Below are 24,258 nucleotides of genomic sequence, written 5' to 3'. Positions count from 1 at the left end.
TCAGGAACTCTCGCACTCAGGAACTCTCGGACTCAGGAACCCTCTCCTTTACTCTCGAACTCATGAACTCTCGTACTCGGGAACCCTCTGAAACTCTTCCACTGTGGAACTCTCTCTTACTCTCTAACCCTGAAACTCTCGAACTCAGGAACTCAGGAACTCTCTGTCACTGGGGAACTCAGGAACTCTTGGACTCAGGAACCCTCTCTCGGGGTTCCTTGGGGCGGGGCCAAGCAGGCCCACGAAATTAACAGGACTGATCCAATTTTCTTGGCGCGGGGAGGGCTAGGACAAACCAATGTAAAGCATACGACAAGCATCTGCTTGCCCTGTAACTGAGCTGGTTTCTTCTCTCAGTTCAATTCTTGAAATAGAAGAATCATATAGGGAGAAAGAGATGTAGGTACTGTTATAGAAAGTGATAAGCAGTGGCATTAACTAAGCTGCCATTGTCACACTCCTGATATCCTGTGATAGGCCATTCTCTATCCTACAGTGATTCTGTTTTCTGCAGGATACATTTGCAGGATTTTATCCAGAGGATAAAAACCTCTGGGTACTTTTTGCCAAACTCTAGGTACCTCACCTAATATGAAGACCAAAACTCTCTCCAAATAGATTCACATGAATCACCTTGTTTGAGAAACACTGGTTTTGAGATAACTGTAGAATAGAGAGAGAAAAGACAATGGATAGTTATTGTTATCATCACATTATTTGGTAATTGAGTTAACTTTGAAAAGTCCTTTTGTTAGGGTTAGCTGTACAGTACCCAGTATCTTGTATATAGCTGTGCCACCGGTTGCTTCTGATCTACTTGGTCTAGGCTTTTGAGGGAGTCCGCATATCAAATACACAGCCTATATATTAAAAAGACTCAGTCTGTGTTTTAAAAACTTTGAGACATATAATTAATTTTCCCACTCTCATATTAATTAGTGATTTATATGACTACACTTTACTAGGAGTGTACATAAACACCATTCCCACCACCAAAAGACTGTGTCCCATCCCACTCACCCACCCCCACCCCCCACTGGCCCAGGAACCCTAAGACAGCAGGAACCTCACATCTCCACTATAGAGCCTATATTTCCCCCAGTCCTGGAACCTTAGGATAGGGCCCACTTTCCAGCATGCCTCTCCCAATCCATATCAAATAATATTGCATCTGCCGATCGCAACCTAATCAACGCAATGATTGCCACCTCAACATGCTTCAGCTCAGACTGTGTCCAGAGACTTCAGGTGTGGAATGACAACCCTTCAGCTTCATTACACGGGTGAGACCTTTCCTTTCATAGTATTCTCTAATTCCATCCCAGGTGGTTCACTTTCTAACAAAGTCCCAAAAGCTAGATATAGACCAGGTTCTGTGAGAGACAGCATATGTTCACACGTATCCATAAACTACTGCAAAATATATACCTGAAAGCAGAAGTACACTAGAGTTTGCAGTGAGAACCCCCCCCAATACTTCCTCTCCACTATTCCAACCTTTGGGTCCATGATTGCTCAACAATTTGTTTGGCTTTGTATGTTAACTCTCTTTTTAGCCACCAGGTTCCAGATGCCATCAGGATGCCAGCCAGGCTTCCCTGGACTAAAGACCCCACCAATGGGTCCTGGAGCTCTGCTTCCCCGGAGACCCACCCTACTAGGGAAAGAGAGAGGCAGACTGGGAGTATGGACCAACCAGTCAACGTCTATGTTCAGCAAGGAAGCAATTACAGAAGTCAGACCTTCCACCTTCTGCAACCCACAGTGACCCTGGGTCCATGCTCCCAGAGGGATAGAGAACGGGAAAGCTATCAGGGGAGGGGATGGGATATGGAGAATGGGTGGTGGGAATTGTGTGGAGTTGTACCCCTCCTGTCCTATGGTTTTGTTAATTTATCCCTTCTTAAATAAAAAATAAATAAAAAAAAAAAAGAATATAGAGAGAAGTAGACCTTGAGATAGAAAGGAAAAACCATTGAGATAGAGAAATAGAGACAGGGCGATTACAGTTGGTTATAAAATAATTCCAAGACAGATAAAACACACACCAATAAAGCATGCATACAAATATGTTGGGAACTCTGTAAACAAGAATAATTATGGCCCATGTATGTAATTTGCATGTGACTGACATCCTAATCTATAGCATAGGACATAAATTCTCAAGGGATTATGGGCATGAGACACTACTTAAGCAAGCCTCTGGTGGAAGTTGAGACTTTCCCTCTTCTGACTTTTACCCTATTAGACTATTGCCCTTTCTGTCTTTTGTCCCAGGACTTGAGGGATGCCATTTCTCTTGGAATCCCAATGTGTTGTTGGTGAATGTTGGTGAACAATGCTTCAGGACTGTGTCCCATGCCACATGGCTGACTGGCCTTTCCCTCTTTGTTTATGTTGCTACCAGGGCTTTTATGTACATAATAAACCTGTGGCTTTTGTAAAGTCCAGCACAAAAGTAGTTTTTATTTTTTACAGTGCAAATTTACATATATAAAATGTGTCTATATGCAAACATGCACATATACATGCAATAATTCCTTCTAGTCTTTGTCTTCCAAAGACATAAAACTAGCCATACATTTATACACCATATTTCAGACAAAGAACTAACAACAGAATTTTATAAATCACTCACACAAGTCAGCAGCAACAACAAAAATATTAAAAATTGTAAGGAGGGGAGCGTTCTGAACAGACTCATCACCATAGAAGAAAGAAGACAGATGGCCGTGAGGAATATGGGGGGAATGTCTGAAGTCACTTGATAGGAGAGAAATGCAAATCAAGACAGTAGTGAGATATCACGTCATGCCTGTGAGAATGATTTGCATCAAAAAGAACAGAGCAAGTGCTGATGAGCAGAGAGAATGGACACTTTTATATTGTTAGTAGAAACATAAACTCTTGTGTGGTGGAACACAACTTGAAGATTTCTTAAAACATAAACATGAACCTACAATGCTATAGTGGCTAGGGTGGTGGTACATCTGATAGAGTGCATACATTATATGAAATAAATGCCTGTTCAAACTCCTGGTCACCACCTGCAAGGGGGAAGCTTTCTTTCTTTCTTTTTCTTTTTTCTTTATTTATTTCCTTTTGTTGCCTTTGTTTTATTGTTGTAGTTATTATTAATGTTGTTGTTGTTGGATAGGACAGAGAGAAATGGAGAGAGGAAGGGGAAGACAGAGAGGGGGAGAGAAAGACAGACACCTGCAGACCTGCTTCACCACCTGTGAAGTGACTCCCCTGCAGGTGGGGAGCTGGGGGCTCGAACCAGGATCCTTATGCTGGTCCTTACGCTTAGTGCCACCTGCGCTTAATCCGCTGCGCTACCGCCCCACTCCCAGGGGAAGCTTTCTTTCTTTTTTTGTTTTTTAATTTTTTATTTTATTTATTTATTCCCTTTTGTTGCCCTTGTTGTTTTATTGTTGTAGTTATTATTATTGTTGTCATTGTTGGATAGGACAGAGAGAAATGGGGAGCAGAGGGGAAGACAGAGAGGAGAGAAAGATAGACACCTGCAGACCTGCTTCACAGCCTGTGAAGCGACTCCCCTGCAGGTGGGGAGCTGGGGTTCGAACCAGGATCCTTATGCTGGTCCTTGTGCTTTGCGCCACCTGCGCTTAACCCACTGCGCTACACCCCGACTCCCCAGGGGAAGCTTTCTAAGCTGTGGAGCAGTGCTGCATGCGTTTCTATCCCTCTCCCCCTATTTCTGTTTCTTCCATGGGAAAACACAAATCCTTCTTCTAGACATCTGTCCAAATAATACAAAACAATTACCTGAAGGTATCCATACATGTCTATATTTATGTCAGCACTATTTGTAATAATCACAATTTGGAAACCACCCAAGTGTCCAACAACAGATGAGTTGTTAAGGAAGCTGTGGTATATATTCATAATGGATTATACACAAATACAAGAAATGATGAAAATCCTTTTACGATTACATGGATGAAGCTGGTTTGTTATCATTTTGAGAGAAACAAACCAGGAGGATAAATAGTATATAATCTTTGACCTGAGACAAAGCAAGGGATTTTATAAATTTGTGTCTACTTTCAGGTTTTATAACCATAGGCAAAAAAAAATAATCTCTGTTTTCCAAAAATGAGATACCGCTGAAAAATTGTTTATATTTTCTGATTCCTTTGAAAATTAAAATGGCTTTTTTATGTCTCCATTAGTGCAAGAGAAATATTCCAATAGTTGGTAGATTTTTGAATATTTTCTCTTCATATATATTTATGATTATTCAAAAGACTTGTCTGTTCATGTTACTACATCATCCTACCTTCAAAATAGCCAAGATTGATATAAGCCATCAATTTTTTAGCTAGAGCAGAAAATAGCACCACGGCATCATTGGGGGTAGTCAGAATTCTAATATATGCTTAAACCAGTTTGTCATAATACAACCATAGTTCTGGTTATAGCCTCTAAATAATTGCAGTATCCTCCAAATGTATAATTACTAAAATTATATTATTTTTGTTAGTATGAACTTTGTGGAAAATTAAAGATGCTCTTATCCAAAGTACATATTAAAATTTCCTAGGAGGAGGGAACAACTTTATAAATGTCAATATTTAGGTCCAACTAACCTCTACTCTCTAGTGGGAACACCCTTTTTCATGCTAGTTAACTGTAAACAGGTTAAAACAAGTCAACTCAAACTTATTTAGTTACTACTGAGTCTGTCTAAGAGCTTCTAGTGGTATTTGTCAAAAAAGGAAACTTAGAAAATAAAGCTATTTTTATTTCATTGCCTAAAGCATGCATGTAGCATGGTGAATGTGGGTGACAAATGCACCTGGTTACAGGAATGTGATGGGTTTACAGGAGAGGACAAAAACCTACACCAGCTTCAACTCATCTCTACATTCACTCTCACATATGACACTATTTAGGGATCTGCCACTGAGTCCCTATGCCAGAGGCTTCTCCCCTTTGAAGGGAATTTTCCTCTCCTCTGTCTAGCTCTGGGCCATTTCAGTACTGTTTTCAAATAACTGTTCTAATACAGGATGGAAGAAAGAAATAGTATTAGTCACTTTCCCCATGTTAATGGGGAATTAGATATTAATGCCATGTGTAACTAATACTAGTGTTGGAAATTTGCAACTTTCCCAAGTGTTTGCCCTAGTAAAACTGCATTCTTCTTTTTCAGTATTTGAATAAAATTATTTGTGAGTAAAGAGCCATAAAATTTAGCAGATGTTGGTGCAGTTCAGTTTCAGATATGTTTTGCCTGTTTTTGTTAAGAGCCTAGAACTGTCTCTGTTGACCTCAGCATATTGACCATCCATATATTGAATGTCCACTCAAAGGCATTATTAGTTATAGGATAGGAGAAAATTTACATCCTAATCTAGAAATGAAAGCATTTTCCTCTCCCTAAAGATAAGAGACAATCAAAAATATGACATATTTGTTCTCATCCTCAAATGAAAAACAAGCAAGAATTCAAGTTATTTATAGAAACCAAAAGTATTCTCTTAACAGCATCCCTGGCTTTCTCTAATAAAAATATCTAACTAAGTAAGAAATAGAATCATGATGTCATATATACAACTCACCAATATTTATAAAACCTTGTCAGTCACAGATATCAATCTATATATTATTCACTGGAACTTCAAAATAGAATACAGTGAATCTCATGGTTCCAACCTTAATATTTACACTACTGATCCTATTTTAATATCAAGAATTTAAAAAAATGCCATTCTATATATAGTTGCTAACATAGAAAGTGATAAAATGGCAAGATAAGAACTAGAAGTGGGGGCAGGGCAGTTATATACCCTGTTAAGCACACAAAGTACTAAGTGCAATGACCTGCTAAAGAATTTTGGGTTCGAGCCCCAGGCTCCCCATCTTCAGGGGAGAAACTTCACAAGCAGAAAAGCAGGTCTGCAGGTATCTATCTTTCTTTCTTCCTCTCTGTCCCTCCTCCTCTGAATTTTTCTTTGTCCTATTCAGTAAAATGGAAAAAAAAATGGCCACCAGGAGCAGTGCAGGGACCAAGCCCCAGTGATAACCCTGGATGAAGAGAGAGAGAAAGAAAGAATGAAAGGAAGAAAGAAAGAAAGAAAGAGAGGAAGGAAATAAACTAAATGAAATAAAAGAATTACATATAATAATAAATTGTTCCAAGATGCATAGTTAATAAAATCAACATTGAGGATAGGTTTCCTTTTTTTTTTTTTTTTCACATATACTAAGTAAAAGACTACAGCACAATAGCTTCCTCAAATGAGGTGGGGGCCAAGCTCAAACCTGGGTTGCACATGTGGCAGAGCAGAGCACTATTCAAGTGAGATACTTGGCCAGCCCAGGCTTCATTTGTGTTATAGAATTATAGGAAGTGAAAATATTTTTTAAAAAACAAGTTAATCATTTTTAAGGTTTTTTTTTTTTTAATTTATTTATGAGAAAGATAGGAGGAGAGAGAAAGAGCCAGACATCACTCTGGCACATGTACTACAGGGGATTGAACTTGGGACATCATGCTTGAGAGTCCAAAGCTTTATCACTGCACCACCTCCTGGATCACAAGTTAATCATTTTTAAAGAGAAATAGTTTACTTTAACAATTGTTGCATGCCTTGATATTTGAATGAAATGGACTTCCTAGATTGTACTGCCATAACTCTTTACAGCTTATATTACAAGGAATTCTATTATTACAACATATTGATATCCTTTATAAACACTGGTTATTTGGGATGAGAAATAGAAAATACTTAGAAAGTAGAAGATAAAAAGCAAGGATAAGAAAGTTCATCAAATGGGGAAAGACTGTATTTGTAGATATTTTATCAAACATTTCAATGTAAAACCAAAAATATTACCCAAAGGGGACAAGTTTACCTAATTCACAAAGGAGAATTTATTTGTGAAAGGGCAAAAAGAAAAAAAATGCTTCCAAATACATACAGATGTAGATGATCCAGAACACACTTGAAGATGTTTTATATTTGAAAGTACATAAAATGAAACTCCAGTATTTGAAAAATGCATTAATAGCATTTATATATGTATATATATATAATACATTAACTGCAGTAGTAGTCTTATTAATTTGAAGTGCACATAAAATTTTATAATTTTATAATTTATAGCTAGATATTTTTCTCATTCTACAAAATCAGGAGTGAAATTGATAAATTTCGTGCTTTAAGGCTGACATTTGCATCAATACCACTCATTTACTATCCTTCACAATTCCTTTTCCCTAATGTCACTTTTTTTCTACATCTCCATATATTCAGCTAGGTTAATGCTTAATTAGTACAACATTTTAATGCCAGAGGATAAAGACTTGTTTTCCATACATGTACATAATTAAGTTTTATTCATCAGGTTAGTTATGAAACCCAACTTCTTTAAAGGGACATTACTCTCTGAAAAATTTTTATACATGAATATAGCTATACAGGTATAATTTTTTTTCTTGTGTTAAATGGAAGGCTTAAGTTAAAATTATTCTAGGTAATTTTTTTATTTCTTTATGGAAAAAATCAGGTTGAAAGGAAAAAAAACTAATTGATAATAAATTACATTATGATGTTATAAATAAAAAACCATCCAGAGTAGAATAATCTGTAATCTATAATGTGCATATTCCACCCACTTCTTTGTTCCTTTACTTGTGAGATTATTCTCTGACAACACAAAGGTTCCTTTTGCTGTTCTCTGAATTGTACTTAGGCGTTTATCTTTCTGCTTTTTCCCTGTTACTTCGCAGTTGCTTAAAAACAATGGTGAAATTTTAACTTTACTTCAATTACCTTGACGGCACTACTTTACAGTTTTTGAAAAATTTGATATCTATAAATGAAGCTAACAACTGCTTTCAGTAAGAGGTGGTATTTGAATGTATTGAAAAAATATGTGCATAGACCTACAATTTTGACTTTGCCTTTATAGTCATTACTCTTTTCTGGTAATTAGATTCAAATTAAGCTTCAGCATCTGAGCATATCCAAAAACACTGCTTATTATAGGAAAGTAAATTCAAGACCGTACCTCACTTTCAAATTCCCTTGTTGGAGCTGTCCATCATAAACTGATAAAATGTCAAAGTCTTCCTCAAGAGCGAAGGTATGGAAGGACAGCTGAATCCGGTTTCGCTCCCCCGTGATAATGATCCATGTACAATTGGCGTAGTTAGGGTATCCATGGGGAAACCCAGGACTCTCTATGGTGCCATTGGGACCCTGCACCAGGCCTCCACAAGTCTGACCTAAGAAAGGAAACACAAAGACAATACATTATTACTTTGGCAACCTGTAATCTGAGATCTCTATGATGGCAATTTATGACCAACCGTGAACAAATATAGAATGATCTGTTGTAAGAATATTCTCCAGTACTGAGAAATGAAGAATAAAATATAGAACAACTTTTGGGAAACTAAGAAACTTGATGGAAAATATTCTTGTCATTTATAAATATAATTTAAACATTGTTAGACTGCCCTATTTGTGGAACAAATTTGGTGCCGTTATCCACATGATGTCATGGTGAACACATTTGTTTCTATGACTTCTTTGTTGTGATAAACTAAACTGACAGTCTTCTATTTGCATAGAAGTATCAGAATAGAAATGAAGAATAGATATCTCATTGGTGTCTGAGAATTGTCTGCTAGTTGATGTGAAGAATGTGGACTTGGGTGTGTAGGAATGAGACAAGAAGGTTTATTGAGCACATTAAGTTCACTCTTGCAAGAGTGTTTGTTCTTCCACACAAAGAGACGAAGGAGATTGTCAAAAATAAGGTTAAAAGCAATATACAAAAACTTTTGGGAACTCCTCTTGGAAATTGGGAGAAAGATCTAGCAGCCATTAGGACATCAATGAGGTAACATCCCAATATGTTACCCAGATCTGGGTGCAGGCTGCCTAAAGCCTCAAAATTTCCTGGTGGGCACAAGTTTGAGCATCTCTTGTGATTCTCAGGCATCAAGAGCATTTCCTGTGATGGATCCATTGAGAAACTGCAGCCCCAGAATCCATGGAAGGGTATTTTACTGAAATGAAAGCATCTGGAAAATCTGGAGTTGGTTCAAAGCTGTCTTCCAGTCCTTAGTCAACATTCCTCACTTCCACCTCCTCAACCCCTCTCTTTTTAGGAATCTGCTTTTTTCACCCATTAGCTTTGCTCCCAAATATCCTATTCCCTTTGTTTTCAACTTCTTTTCACACAGTTTTCAATACAAAAGCTTCAGTATCAACTCCATTGGTGACTGCAATTGTATAGATTCTTCTGTTTACTGACCTCTCCTTGCATGCCTGACATGACCACAGGGGATTGAAAAGACAAATGAAAAGTTTCAGATGTTGAAACCATCCAAGGCAGACTTATTCTTGATTACTCCATGCACACACATCTCTGCATCTGAACTTTAAGTGTCACTAGCAAACCACAAATTGTGTTAGAGTTTTATGCCACCTTCATCTATTACAATCCAATAGGTCTTAATACATTTGATTATTTAAAAAATAAAATATGTATTTATTTTTATGAGCAAGAGAGAGAAAACACACCACCACTTGGCTCTGGCTCTGGTATATATGGAGTCTGGTACTGAATCTCAGACCACTTGTCTACAAGTTCTGTTCTCTAACACTGAGATATATCACACGATTACTCTTCACTTTGGTAGAGATGAAAAGTCAAGAATACACTCTTGGGCTGATTTTTCACTTGGATAGAGAGATAGAAAGACCAAGAGAGAGAAAGAGAGGAGAGATTCAAATGTGAGAGGGCAAGGCATGTGTACTATCCAGTTAGCCATCTCTTTAGCAACCTACACTATATGTGATTTTTTAAAAATTTCTTTATTGGGGGGTAACATTTTACAGTAATCAGTAAATGGAATAGTTTGGACATGCATAACATACAATCCCCACTAGGTCCTCTGCCATCATGTTCCAGGACCTGAACTCTGCCCCTCCCTCACCACCACACACAGTCTTTTACTTTGGTGCAATACATTAACTCCAGTCCAAGTTCTGATTAGTGTTTTCTCTTCTGATCCTGTTTTTCAACTTCTTCCTAGGAGTCAGATCATCCCATATTCATCCTTCTGTTTCTGACTTATTTCACTTAACATGATTTATTCAATCTCCATCCAAGATGGGCTGAAAATGGTGAAATCACTATTTTTAATAGCTGAGTAGTATTCCATTGTGTATATATACCACAACTTTCTTATCCTTTCATCTGTTGTTCGACAGCTGGGTTGCTTCCAGGTGTGGGCTATTACAAATTGTGCTGCTATGAACAGATATACATAGATCTTTTTGGATGGGTATGTTTGGTTCCTTAGGATATATACCCAGGAGATGAATTGGCAGGGTCATAGGTTAGGTCTACTTCTAGCCTTCTGAGAGTTCTGCAGACTGCTCTCCACAGGGGTTGGACCAATTTATATTCCCATCAGCAGTGCACAAAGACTATGAATAGTAAGTAAGTTTTGGAGAGGTCAAAGTACATGCACATTGTTGCATGCAGTATAAGTAGATGAATACAAGTACTATCCAAGCATTTGTTGAACGGCAAACAGAAAATTATTTCCAACTGCATTTTATACTTAAGAATAATTTCCAATAGTATCTCTCAATGATCTCAAATCTTACCAAATAATACTTGTGGGAGTTAGCTAAATCTTCACAAAAAATTTTAATGGAAGGATTTATGAATCTAAAACCAAGGAACTAGTATAAAAGCTATTTTCCACTAAATTTAAATCTGACAATAGCAATGTAATAAGGAAACTTTCAAGCTGTAGGAGTTTTGAAAGGTCTTTATAGAAAAGTGTTTTTCTAGTTTATATGGCTTTTCTTGCTTTCCACTAAATCAAGACCTGAAGACGATTATAAATTGAAGGAGAGAAAACTAAAACAGGACAGAAAAAGTATCAGCTGGAAAGTAACTACTATTACAGACCCATCATGGTGAAGATTATCAGATATTAAAACTGTCTCCAAGGTCTAAAATTTAGGCTGCACTTGGATTCAATTAGTGCAGTGCATTTTGCAGGATGAATCATATTCCAGGAGCAGTAGAGAATACATGTTATTATACTGATGTTCTCATGCCCTACAGCTCCTCCCGCAGGTCACAGACCAAGTGACTCTTTCCAGACACTCACCTTTCCATCAGCTCCCCTTCCAGCAGTTCTCAGTACCATACTATGGTATTTCCCTGTGCTTTCATTTCATTCGCTGTTTTTATGTTATTTTTGTTTTTGTTTTTTCTTTTTGTATTGCCACCAGGGTTATTGCTGAGGCTCAGTACCTGCAAAAGTCCATCACCCTCAGTGGTCATTTTTTTTTTTCCTTTAAAATTTTTTTGATAGGGCAGAGAGAAATTGAGAGGGAACTTAGAAAGAAAGAGAGGAAGACATATTCTTGCAGCCCATTTTGCTTCTCTTGATGTTTCCCACCTGCAGGTGGATACCCAGGGGTTTGAACCTGTGCTCTTGCTCATCAAAATGTGTGTTCAACTGGGTTTGCCACTACTTGACCATTGGTTTACTCTTTTTCTTGTCTCCCTAAGAGTATGTGAACCAGTCATGTAAATAAGATCTAGGATTCGATCTGCTTTATATCTCTGTTCCTAGAATAACTTCACCCATTCAACACTCAATACTTGAAAGACAGAGGAATTACAGTTTAGAAGTGGGCAGTGATACGCATTAAATCCACCTTCACATTCATGTGGAAGTTATCTGAAAATATCTGGAAGGTACTTTAACCATTTATTCCAGCCAGGTAATTATCTATGACATTCAGAGTGCCCCCTTTGCTGTCATGCTAATTCTAAGAAAAGGAATTTCATCCTTTGCATCCTGTGAGCAGACTGGTAGTCTGCAGTTCCAATATCTTTAAATACTCCTGACTTTATTGTAAGTTTTTGTTTGTTTGTTTGTTTCATATGCAGTCCTTTTCTGTGTGTTGGCATCTCTGCCTTTTCATTCTCAGAGGGTGGTCATAATTCAGGGCACAGCAAGGAAGCAGTGAGTCAGAGCTGGAACCACATTGCTATGATGTCAATGTTGTTTCTTTAGCTGTGGCACCCAGGGGAGGGCACTTTGGTTAATCCCAGTACTTAAATGTTTTCACCAGCTGAGAAATGGTTGTATTAATGGTAATAAAGACATTCAACGTCACTCTGAAGTGACAGATTGGAAGAAGTTCATGCACCATACAGGGGAATAAAGAAAAAAAGAAAGAAAAATTGAATTTTATAGTAAACAACAAAAATAGTAATCAATTCCAGCATGAACACTGATGAATGAACAAGCCATTTGGCTGAGATTGGCCTTAGTCTGCCTAGAGGGGGAAGAAGGACGACATCCATTTTGCAAAGGTGTACAGTTGAAAGATTAAACATTGCTGAAAAGAGATAGAAGCCTTAAAGAAAACTGATGGCTACTGCTATCAGACAGCTTAGTTACTACTATTGTAATAGACTGGATATTTAAGCACTCCCCTGATTCATTTATTGAAATCTAATCAACAAGGTGATGGTATTGGGAAGTGGGGACTTTGGGAGATGACTAGGGAATAAGATATCAAACTTCTTGAAATGGATCAGCATTCTTATAAGAAAGAACAAAGAGTACCCTTATCTCTCATCCCTTCTATGAGGTGAGGACAAGGAGAAGATGGCCTTCTATAAATAAGGATTGGCCAACATCAAACAACCAACTTGTTGATCCCTTGATTTTAGGCTTCTCAGCTTTTGGAAATATAAGAAATAAATTTATGCTATTTATTAACTAGTAAAATTATGATGTTGTATTAGAATAGTCTAAGTGGATGAAGACACATCTGATCTGTCAATAGAAAGCATTCTGATTTTGTGAGAATTTTAAGAGAAAATTAACAAGGATGGATTAATTTAACCTTTTTCTGCCTCTGTCCTGTTTTCCTTTACATGTTTGTAAACACTTGCTTTTTGGAAGATGCCATTATGGGCACCTCTTTCCAAGAAGCCTTGTCTATGTGATCCTTAGATCACACAAATGTTGCAGTCACTAATTATTGACTTTATCAAATTTATAACGATATATAGATAATAGATAGATACCACAGCATCAAAGCTTCCTTCAGTGTGTAGAGGCAAGACTCGAACATCAACCATACACATGGAAAAGCAGCATATTAACCAAGTGAGAAAATTTGCCAACCTCCTATAGATTTTTGAATGGTGAATTTGGTTACACCACTAAACAAATTAAAGCAAAAAAAAAAAAAAACCTTTTCAATTAAAGTCTTACTCTCTCAAAGTACCTGGATTTCACCAGATTCTCTATAAATAGATATCTTTTTTTTTCTGGAAAAAGACTACCATCAAGCTTTCAGTCTTCTCTTTAAACTTCAAATTGATATATCCATATTAAAAGTTCTTATAGAGTCTATTCTACTTATCTCAAAGAAGCATACAATGTCAATTAAGATAACTTGTTTTCTCTCTGGATTCCTGAACCAATGTTCTTCATTACATGTCAGATATTTCTTTTTATCTCTTAATGAAATTCCCAGTGATGAAACACAGTATTCTGGATCTGTAGGATTGAGTTGTTCTCCAAATTTGACATAACACTATTTTACACTTATTTTAATACATGAGAAGTTGGAGGGAGAAAAGGAAAATAAGTCTCAAGGTACTGGTCATGGATCAATGTAGCAAAGTTAGTTTCCCTTAGGAAGGAGAAGTTTAAAAGTAAATTAACAAAGAGTAGGTTAATTTAAGCATAATTGGGAAGCAATGCAACCAACTCAGTCATGTGCTAAGAGGGTAAAATCAAATTTCCATGGACTCCTTTTTGAGAGTTCCAAGTCCCCACAAACAGTGAGTATTCTTTTCCTCCAGAAAAGCTTTCTATTCTAAAGTACTTCCACAATAAATTAACTCCCCTTCATCTTTTTTTTTTTCATTTTAACAGTGGAGAATTATTTGTAGACCAGCAATGTATATTAGAAAGTCCCAGTATTATGTTCTGTTTTAGTGTTAACTTACCTCCAAGATAGATCTTAAGTATCAACACACACACACACACACACACACACACACTCACACCCCTCTTGATTAACTTCTACAGAAAGCATGAGGTCAAGAGAAAGGGTAGCAACATTATTAAGAAGGTCATCTGAAAGTATGAAATATTTTATATATTTTGAAATTGAAAGCATGATAAGTTGTAAATAACATCTTGACCATATCAAAATTAGCTAACAAATTTAAAAAATGTAAAGCAAGTACAGAATTCATTCCCTTTCTTCTGTTAGAAGATTCCAGGATGTTGCCTGAGAAGGTAAATAAATCTTCTGGGTTAATTCTTGTAGGTTTCATGTGGTGGAAACTGATCTCTGGGTTAAATTTTATTTTAAGTGTAAATACTTTTCTAAGACCTGAGGCCTTCAGCTAAAGTTTTAGCACTACATTAAAACATCATAAACTATACTAGGGAACCTGATGAAAAGTAGGGTATGATGTCTGTGGTATCTCTCTATCTTTCTCTTTCCTGCCCACCCTCTATCTATGCTACTCTCTTCAAAAAAAAGAAAAAATTGACCTGAGGGACAATTCCAATGTATCACATATGTATGGGGCCCTAGGTTCACTCCCCAGCACTACAATATATATGTGTATGTGTATGTGTATGTGTATGTGTATGTGTATGTGTATGTGTATGTGTATGTGTATGTACCCTGAACTCATTTTTCAGCTCTGTCTTCCAGGAACTTGAAAAAAGTGACTTAATATGAACTACACATTAAAATTCCATGTGATCAACCCAAAACATACCAGAGCTAGATTAGAAGTTGCAAGAGGTCAAGAACTTTCAAACTAGAATCTATTGCTCTATTGCTTGGCTTAACACAGTGCCAGCATGTCCAGAACAAACTTTATATAGGGAAGAAAAACAGGGTAACTTATATGTGATGGAGGATACTGTTTTTCTCTATTATGTGAACTGAATTTACCAAGTAGTCAGCACATTTCATACTTCCTCTAACCATCACAGTGATTTTGAGAGACAGATGTTGTTATTACTTTCCTTTTTTTTACTTTCCAGTGATGAGAAAACCAAAACCAAAGAGATGAAGTGACCTGTCCAAACACACACACACATACACACACACACACACACACACACACACACACACACACACACACACTCACACAAATTGCTGGGGAATAAACCAAGCGCATTCTGATGATAATACAGTGCTTATTCATTATGCTACAGTTTAGAAACCAAGTAATAGTTACTTCATTATAAAAAGGCATGACTGCAAGGCTGGATGAGGGCAGAGAGTAGCTCCCAAATATGGGAAAGGTATATAGTATATAAGTATGACTTTATGGTGTCTTTTTTTATTTATAAAAAGGAAACACTGACAAAACCATAGCATAAGAGGGGTACAACTCCACACAATTCCCACCATCAGAATTCCCTATCCCATCCCCTCCCCTGATAGCTTTCCTATTCTTTATCCCTCTGGGAGTATGGTGTCTTTTTTTAAAATTTTTTTTAAGGTTTTTATACTTGCTTGCTCTTTTGGGTCACTGCAAACTATTGTGCACTTTTGCTTTAAGGTGTATATTTTCCCCTAACCAAAGCTCATCAGCTATATTCTTGCCTTTAGGTTCCTGACTATTAAACAATTTGTTGTGCTTTATATCTTAATGTTTTTTTTTTAAGCCACCAAGTTGCAGATCCTACCATAATACCAACCTGACTTCCCCAGACAGAGGACCTCACTAATGTACCCTAGACCCCCAACTGTCCAGAACCCTGTCCCACTAGGGAAAGATAGGGACAGGCTGAGAGTATGGCTTGACCTGCCAATCCCTATGTTCAGTGGAGAAACAATTACAGGAGCCAGACCTTCCATCTTCTGCATCACATAATGACCCTGGGTACATGCTCCTAGAGGGATAAAGAATAGGAAAGCTTTCCAGGGAGGGGGTGAGATGTAGAACTCTGGTGGTGTAAATTGTGTGTAATTGTACTGCTCTTATCCTATGATCTTGTTGATATTTTTAATTTTATAAATAAACACATTTTTTAAAAGGCATGGCTCTTTAAAATTCTGTAATAGCACCAAAAAAAGTCATTTGTGCACTCTGAGAACTCCCTTACTGCTATATTTTAAGAAGCCATGTAACTATGTAGATGGAAAAGAAGTAAACTATTAGCTTGTAGTTGTAGAGTTGAAAGCTGGGTTTTGCTTATTGGTCTGTATTTATGGTGGACATTTGAGAAAGCCATGAAAATTATTTCTAAAATTCCATTCCTTACATAACTATTCAGATTAAAATCCCATAGATGAATTATTTATTTAATAAATAAAAAGGACTTGGTATTTCAATAATATATCTAGATGTTTGATTTGGGACCCCATGTGTGTATATCAGAGCCTTGGTTGTATGTCATACAGCTCCACGGGTACTATTCACACATTATTTGATTCCTTTGACATCTGGGTGTGAAAAATTTGACCAATATAGAATTCTTCATGCCTTGGAGAGATATCAATATGTCTGAAAATACTAAAATGATGCAGAAAACACATAAAGTAGCCACAGAAATACTGGTGGCATCAAAAGCTCCAACTACTGGAATTAATTTTCATCTATGTAACTATATTGTTTCTATGTTGTTTCTTTTAATATTTTTCTTCTTTCTTTTGGAGTCAAGGTATGTGGATATATATAAAAAAAAAAATCACCTCTCTGGGATGCTTTTACATTCAGATAGAATAAAAGCAAGAGTGAGGGGGAAAATCCCAGAGGAGGGCTTCCTCTAGTACTATAGTCACTCCCACGAGGTGGTGGGACTAAAACCAGGGTCTCATGCATAGGAAGGCACATGTCCTACCAGATAAACTCACTCTCTGTTCTTATATTTCCTTTTCTTTTTTCCCCATGGTTATCACATGGACTCAGTGCCTGCACCACTCCACCACTCACTCACCAGCCATATTTTCTTTCTGTTTTAGACAGAACATGAGAGACAGAGAAATGGGGGGGGGGGCAGAGAGGGAAAGAAAAATGAGGGGAAGAAAGGGGAAGATAAGTACCTGTAGCACTTCTGCACAACTCATGAAGTATCCCTCATACAGGCATGTACCTGAGGATTGAACCCCAGTGGTAGTGCATGGTATGTATACATTCTTCCAGGTAAGCCATAGACTGGCCCCTCTGGTCCCTATTTCTACAGCTTCCAAACTTTTCAATTTTTCCTACATTGTGGATAGTAAAACAAAGTCCTGGTTTCTACCAAGTGTTTTACCCTGAGATTGAGATTTTTCTGAAGAAACCATGTAGGATACTGAAATCAAATGAAGACTAGTATTCATTGTACAAACTACTTTGGTTCCTTTATTTACTTCATGGTCTGTAGTGCATCCTACTTGTGTTTTGTATTTTCCTGATTGATTCTAATTAAAACTTCAAGAGCAAAATATTACCCCATTCAAACAAAGTTATTCAGTTTTTACAAACAGTTTACTTATTTATTGAATAGAGATATGGAGAAATAGAAAGGTAAGGGATATATATATATATATATATATATATATATATATATATAGGGAGAGAGAGAGAGAGGAGAGAGAGAGAGAGAGAGAAGGGGGGAGAGGGAGAGGGAGAGAGACCTGCAGCCCTGTTTCATTGCTTGTGAACCTTTCCCCCTGCAGGTGGGTACCAGAGGCTTGAACCCAGACCTTTATATACTGTAACATTTGCACTCAACCAAGTGCACTACTACCTGGTCCCATGATTCAGTCATGTATATTCTAATTTTTTGTTTGTTTTGCTTTTAGGATTTTCAATCAGTAATATGTCCATGGAGGAAAATAGCATTTTGTTTAGAAAAAGAGTATTAACAGAAGTGTGGACCTATTCTTACAGAAAAATAAAAAATGAATTAACTTGCTTTAGCTATTGCAAATGAACCTGAGAATTATCCTGAGTGTTAAAGTGTGTTTAACAAGGATATGGGCTAGAGATAAAGGACAGTGTACAGTGCTAGCATATGATAGTTGCACACTGAATCAAAACTTTAAATTGTTATTGCCACCAGATTTATCACTGGGGCTTGAAGTCTACATGACAAATCTACCATTCACTATGCCTGTTTTCATTTTCCTTTTGTCTTTCTTTTTACTTTATGATAGACACAGATAGAAATTGAGAGGAAAAGGGGAGGTAGAGAGGGGTTGAGAGAGATACCTGCAGCACTGATTCACTGCTTTTCAAGCCCCCTTCCCCAAAGGTGGGACCCTAGGGGGCTTGAACCCAGGGCCTAGTACATGGTAATGTGTGTGTTTTACTAGGTTTACCAGTACCCAGCCCCACTCCACACTTTTAGATGTACTGGAGATCTCTGAGAAAGTTATAGATACTGAATGACTTTCCAACAGCTGAAGCTACAATCAGCATTTTGCTTTCAATTGTGAGAGGAATTATACTGATATACACAATTTCTTAACATGAAATGTATAAAAAATTTCCACCTATCTCTCTATCCTTTCCCTCTTGATTTCTCTGTCTTTAAATTTTTTTTTCTTTACACCTTTACTTATGTATTGGATAGAGAGAGCCAGAAATTGAGAGGGAAGGGGAAAGAAGAGGGGGAAAGACAGAGAGATATTTACAGCACTGTTTCACCACTTGAAAACCTTTCCCCTCTGCAGGTGAGGACTGCGGGCTTAAACCAGTTCCCTGCACATTGTAATGCAAGTGCTCAACCAGGTGCACCACCACCAGAACCCTTGATTTCTCTCTATGTCCAATAAAATTAAATAAATTAATTAGTTAAAAAATTTATAAAAATTTGGTATATTGCACCAAAGTAAATGTCTCTGGAGTCAGTGGGGAGAGAGCACAGGTTCTGGAAAATGATGACAGAGGACCTAGAGGGGGTTGTATTGCTATATGGAAAACTGAGAATTTTTTTATAATTTATTATTTATTTACTTATTTATTCCCTTTTGTTGCCCTTGTTTTATTGTTTTAGTTATTATTGCTGCTAATGATGTCATTGTTGTTGGATAGGACAGAGAGAAATGGAGAGAGGAAGGGAAGACAGAGAGGGGGAGAGAAAGACACCTGCAAACCTGCTTCCCTGCCTGCGAAGTGACTGTCCTACAGGTGGGGAGCCAGGGGCTCTCACCAGGATCCTTATGCAGGTTCTTGCACTTAGCGCTACCTGTGCCTAACCCGCTGCACTATTGCCCGAATCCTGGAAAACTGCAATTTTATGCATGTACAAACTATTGTATTTACTGTCAAATGTAAAACATTAACCTCCCAAATAAAGGAAAAAAATGTATAAAAATTGAAGATCAGCATACAACTGTCATATAGCAAAGACAGAATACATGAGGTAAATGATGAAAAGTGCCTGTTTAATTTTTAATTTTTTTTTAATTCACTAGTGAGTGAGAGAGAGAGAGAAAGCATCAAAGTAATACTACAATAAATGTTGCTAGGAATCAAACTAAGTGCCTTGTGCTTGTAAGTCCTGTGCTTTACCACTATGGCACCTACCAGGTCTACATCTACTAAGTTATAAAGACTGAAATAGCCATTGAAATGGATTAATGAAGTCAACAGTTAAAACTTCTGTTTAAAGATAAATAACCCCTAAGGAATCACATTTATCATAGGGACCACAGTTAAGAACACTGTCCTATATTTTTCAAAGTTGTTAAAGGAAATCAATCTTAGGAGATCTCATCACAAGAAATAAGTAGTCATCTACTGAGGAAGGCCAGTTACATTTAATGTGCTAACACTTCCCAGTATATACAGATACAAGATCATTATATTGTACACCTGAAACTTCTGTGATGCTCTGTGTCCATTATACTTCAATAACACACAAATTAGCAACAACAAGAAACTAAGTAGGCATTTCCTGGAAAAAAAAAAAAAGCTTGATGAAATCTCTCATGAATGATACTTACAATAAAAAAAAAAAATCAATGATCCCATGAAGAACAGATGTCTCAATGACTGCTCTCCTTCTCTAGCCCTGGATTATTATTCATTTTAACTCTTTTTTTTTTCCCTGAAGCAGTTTGCTGAGCCTCATAGTTGGCAATAAAATGTTGAATTAACAACTATGGATCAAAGAAAGAAGTTTAGTAGTTTTTGCCTCAAAGTCAGACTTCAGACATATGCCTCAGGAATGAAAATGTCTCCTATTAGTTTTTCAGAATTCAGCTCCAGTACAAAACCCTCGTGAACAGACTCGTGATTCTCACACAGCTGCTAAGGAAGTGCTCACTCAATTTCTGACAAATGTAAGGGGTCATTGCATCATTATGGTCTTAACATGATACACAAATGCAAATACTTCTTTTGAAATTAAACACACCAGTCCAGTTCCCATTTGTACTACTTAATCAGCAAGTTGTATTGTTATTGAGGGAGTGGCTAATTTGATTCACTGCATGAAACAGAGAGATCACTGACATTAAAAGGATCTGAGGGGAACTGGCAAGTGGCTCATCTAGTAGGGAGCATAGATTATCATGCATGAGATGAGGACCAGGGATCAAACTCCAGGCAGAGGGGTGGTGCTCTGAATTTCTTCTCCTCTCTGTTATTCTATCTACTATAGAAGAAAAAAAAAGACGAAAGAAAAGTCATTGGAGGTGTGGAGTCACAAAGGCAATAACCCTGGTGAAGGGGAACAAAAAAAGGATCTGATCTTATAAAGCCTGTAAACTGGGTACCTTAGGTACTGAAAAGGTGCTGAAAGCCCCAGTGCCAGTTAGAATAGCGCAGTGACTAGAAGCCATTTAACTTAGATCTCTGGATTAACTTCCCCTTAGTATATAGGAAAAAAGACTGAATTAGAAAAATCTGAGTCTCGATGTCCTCTGAGATCTAAATGAGCCATGTATGAGTCAGAAAGAACTCTGTCAATACCTTAACATTGAATTTCAATTAAGCTAACACCAGAAGAGATTAGGAGAGGCAGGGGAAGAAGCCATGTGTTCTACTACCAACTACGAATCATAAAGAATTCAGAGATTGCTTTTATGGAAGACTTCAAAAGAGCCATAATTATCAAAGCAGTAGGGGAATCAGGAAAGAAAATAATGTAGCATTTTCTTTATATTTGGACATCAGAAATGGCTATGAGATGTAGTTTGCCACTTCTTGGCAGTCCAACTTGCTAAAGTCAGTGAAAGTCCTTTAAAAAAAAAAAGAGCCACTCTTTCTCATTTTGAGCCTGTTTCTCTCTGCTTTCAGATGGAATGGAATTTGCTGTTAAGTGGGACCACAGAGCCAGTCTCTGCAAACACCAGGAGGGACTAAATATTTCCATTAAGGAAAAAGGAATTCACCCTGGATTACCCAGGTATAGCAATTCCAGTCATAGAACAAGATGATGACTAACAGACACTTATATGAGAGCTTCCAGTCTATCTCCTCACCAAAAATTCAGGTCATTTAGCAAACTTTCCAAAGTAGATTCTCTGGTGATAATACCGGATAACAGTTTTTAAAATTGTTATCATTACTATTATTACTATTACTATTATTATTATTATTAGTAGTAGTAGTAGTGATAGTAGTATCAGCAGCAGTAGTTACAAATGTCTGACAAGTGTCAGATGATCTTCTGATCCCCAGGCTACCAGGTAGTCGAATGGAAGGTCATATCACTAATGCACAGATTACTTATAAATGTCTTTAAAAAGACTCCAAGAAGGTGAACAGTGATATTTTAACACTGTAGTCAAAATACATGAGAGGGAACTTCCTTTTTCCCATTCCTGGAAATCCAGTTCTTGTTATTTAGTTCACAGTTGGGACATGTTATTCACTGTATGGATAGAGATACTGTTAGTTTGCTCTTAGGCAAGTTCTAAAATCTGAGTTTTAAATGAAGCAAAGACTTACTGGCACTAGACATTCCAAAGTGGATTTTAGAAATATGCACTTATGATTGGTCCTATTTTTTTAAAAATAGAATCCCATCTTTGTGATTTATGACATGCATTCAAGTGTTCTGATGTTGTAACAACTCAATGATATCAAGTTCGCTGCAGGGGTTCCTAATCCAATGTAATTTTGGGATAGTTAAATTGCCCCAGGCTAAAAAAAGACCATAATGCAAATTGCATAAAGGAAATAACATCACAGAAACAATCTATGTCCTAAAGACAATTCTTGGGAAAGCCAGAACATACTAAATATCAAATTGCCAGTCTTTATTGAGTGTTTTGTCTTCAGGATCATAAAGAAGACTTAGAATTTTCAGTGGTTTCAATATATTTCAACAGTCACTTTTCATCAAAGTAAGTCATTGAGGATGTTTTGCAATTGAACTGGGATTATTTACTCAAGGTTAAGATTGTCAATATGATAGTCAATTCTGCACATAAATTAACTATATCAATTCAAGGTGCAAAATTACTTACATAAGTCCCATAATGAGTCCCAAGAACTCTGTTCTCTCCAGAAAAAAATGTGCAAGCAGGATCTAATAGGGCAGTGACTTGGTAGATTTTCTATTTGTCTATTTGTAAGTAGGGCACCAAAGTAAAAACCCTGTGGTAAGGGGTAGACATGCAGCTTCCTGGGCCAGTGGGGGGTGGGAGTGGGTGGGAGGGATGGGTCACAGTCTTTTGGTGGTGGGAATGGTGTTTATGTACACTCCTAGCAAAATGTAGACATATAAATCAGTAGTTAATTAATATGAGAGGGGGAAAATCAATTGTATGTCTCAAAGTTTTTCAAAACACAAACTGAATCTTTTTAATATATAGGCTGTGTATTTGATATGCGGACTCTCTCAAAAGCCTAGACCAAGTAGATCAGAAGCATCCAATAGCACAGCTATATACAAGATACTGGGTACTGTACAGCAGACCATAACAAAAGGACTTTTCAAAGTTAACCCAATTACCAAATGATGTGATGATAACATTAACTATCGATTGTCTTTTTTAACCCTAAGACAGCAGGAACCTCACATCTCCACTATAGAGCTACCATGATTCTATCCTGACATCTCTGGGCAGATGACCTCACCAATGTGTCCTTGAACTCTGCCTCTCCAGAACTCTGGTCCACTGGGGAAAGACAGAAGCAGGCTGGGGGGTATGGATCGACCTGCCAATGTCCACATCCATCAGAGAAGCAATTACAGAAGCCAGAACTCCTGCACCCCCAAAACAACCTTGATCCATATTCCCAGCAGGGGAGAAGTGATAGGAGGAAGAAGATAAGAGGGCTTTGAACTCCAGCTTCATCAGCACGCAGAGAGAGAGAAGGAAAGGAGAGGGACATACAGAGGTAGTAATGGTGTCATGAGTGGCTTGGAGAGGAAGAGAGAATTGGATCAGGAAGAAAAAGGAGATGATTATGCATAAATGTAGACAGTTGTAGAGATGATGTCTAGCCCATGTGGTGGCTTGCAATGAGGTGACTGGAGGATGAAATAAATACCACAGGTATCAGTAAGAGGGAACACAAAATGTATGTGAAAAAGTGAAATGAGCACAAAAGAGACATTATTGCTAGATATGATAACTGGTTAATTTTATTCACATATGGTGATATATGCCAGGATGATGCTTTGGTGTGTATGTTCTCTCTCATCTTTCTTTTTCTCTTATTTTCTCTCTCATTAGTAAGGAAGTAAATTAAAAAGAACATAGAAATTGTTAAACAATATAAGGAAGTTATCTAAAAAATTAGAAAAATTGTTAAACTATGCCAATTTAACCAACAATGGCAACCACCTAGAACTTTTTTAAACAGTGATACACACACACACACACACACACACACACACACACATATCTAGGTAAGTCCAGAAGAAAAATGCAGTCCACTATCTCCATAGAATCATAAGCCCTCTGTTTCTGCACCTGTAAATGTAGAGCGGTAACTATTCTTGCTGTATAGAAGCACTTTCCATCACTGGTGCTAAAGCAGAGGTGTTCTGGAAAGATGAAAATGGCTTCTCATCATGGTACAGGAAATGTTACCGAGGAAAATTCCTCGAATCCCTTCTGCCTTGTTTTTCTTTTGTTTCCCTTGTCTGAAGCGGCTCCTTTTGGAAGAGTCACTGGCCCCTGTGCTCCAGGTCTGCAGAGTGTGCCCTGCCACTATGTGGATGATGGGGGGAGCATGTTTGCTTCCAGCTTGAATCCCCAGGGGGAAAGGGCTGGAAGGCAAGCCAAT

At 37.4% G+C, this 24,258-nt stretch overlaps 1 protein-coding gene across 1 annotated transcript in view; it reads right to left on the bottom strand.

Moving 5' to 3' along the window:
- The window catches only part of CSMD1 (CUB and Sushi multiple domains 1), a 1,841,590-nt gene that overhangs the window by 1,462,223 nt on the left and 355,109 nt on the right, over positions 1-24,258 (bottom strand). The window contains exon 2 of the mRNA XM_060184943.1: positions 8,044-8,260. Within this exon, the coding sequence (XP_060040926.1) occupies positions 8,044-8,260 (217 nt within the window). The remainder of the gene's footprint in view (positions 1-8,043; positions 8,261-24,258) is intronic.

Source organism: Erinaceus europaeus, chromosome 2 (assembly GCF_950295315.1).
Source record: "Erinaceus europaeus chromosome 2, mEriEur2.1, whole genome shotgun sequence".
In the NCBI taxonomy this organism is placed as follows: domain Eukaryota; kingdom Metazoa; phylum Chordata; class Mammalia; order Eulipotyphla; family Erinaceidae; genus Erinaceus; species Erinaceus europaeus.
The sequence above is the reverse complement of the archived record's forward strand: the minus strand, read 5'-3'. Positions and strand labels throughout refer to the sequence as shown.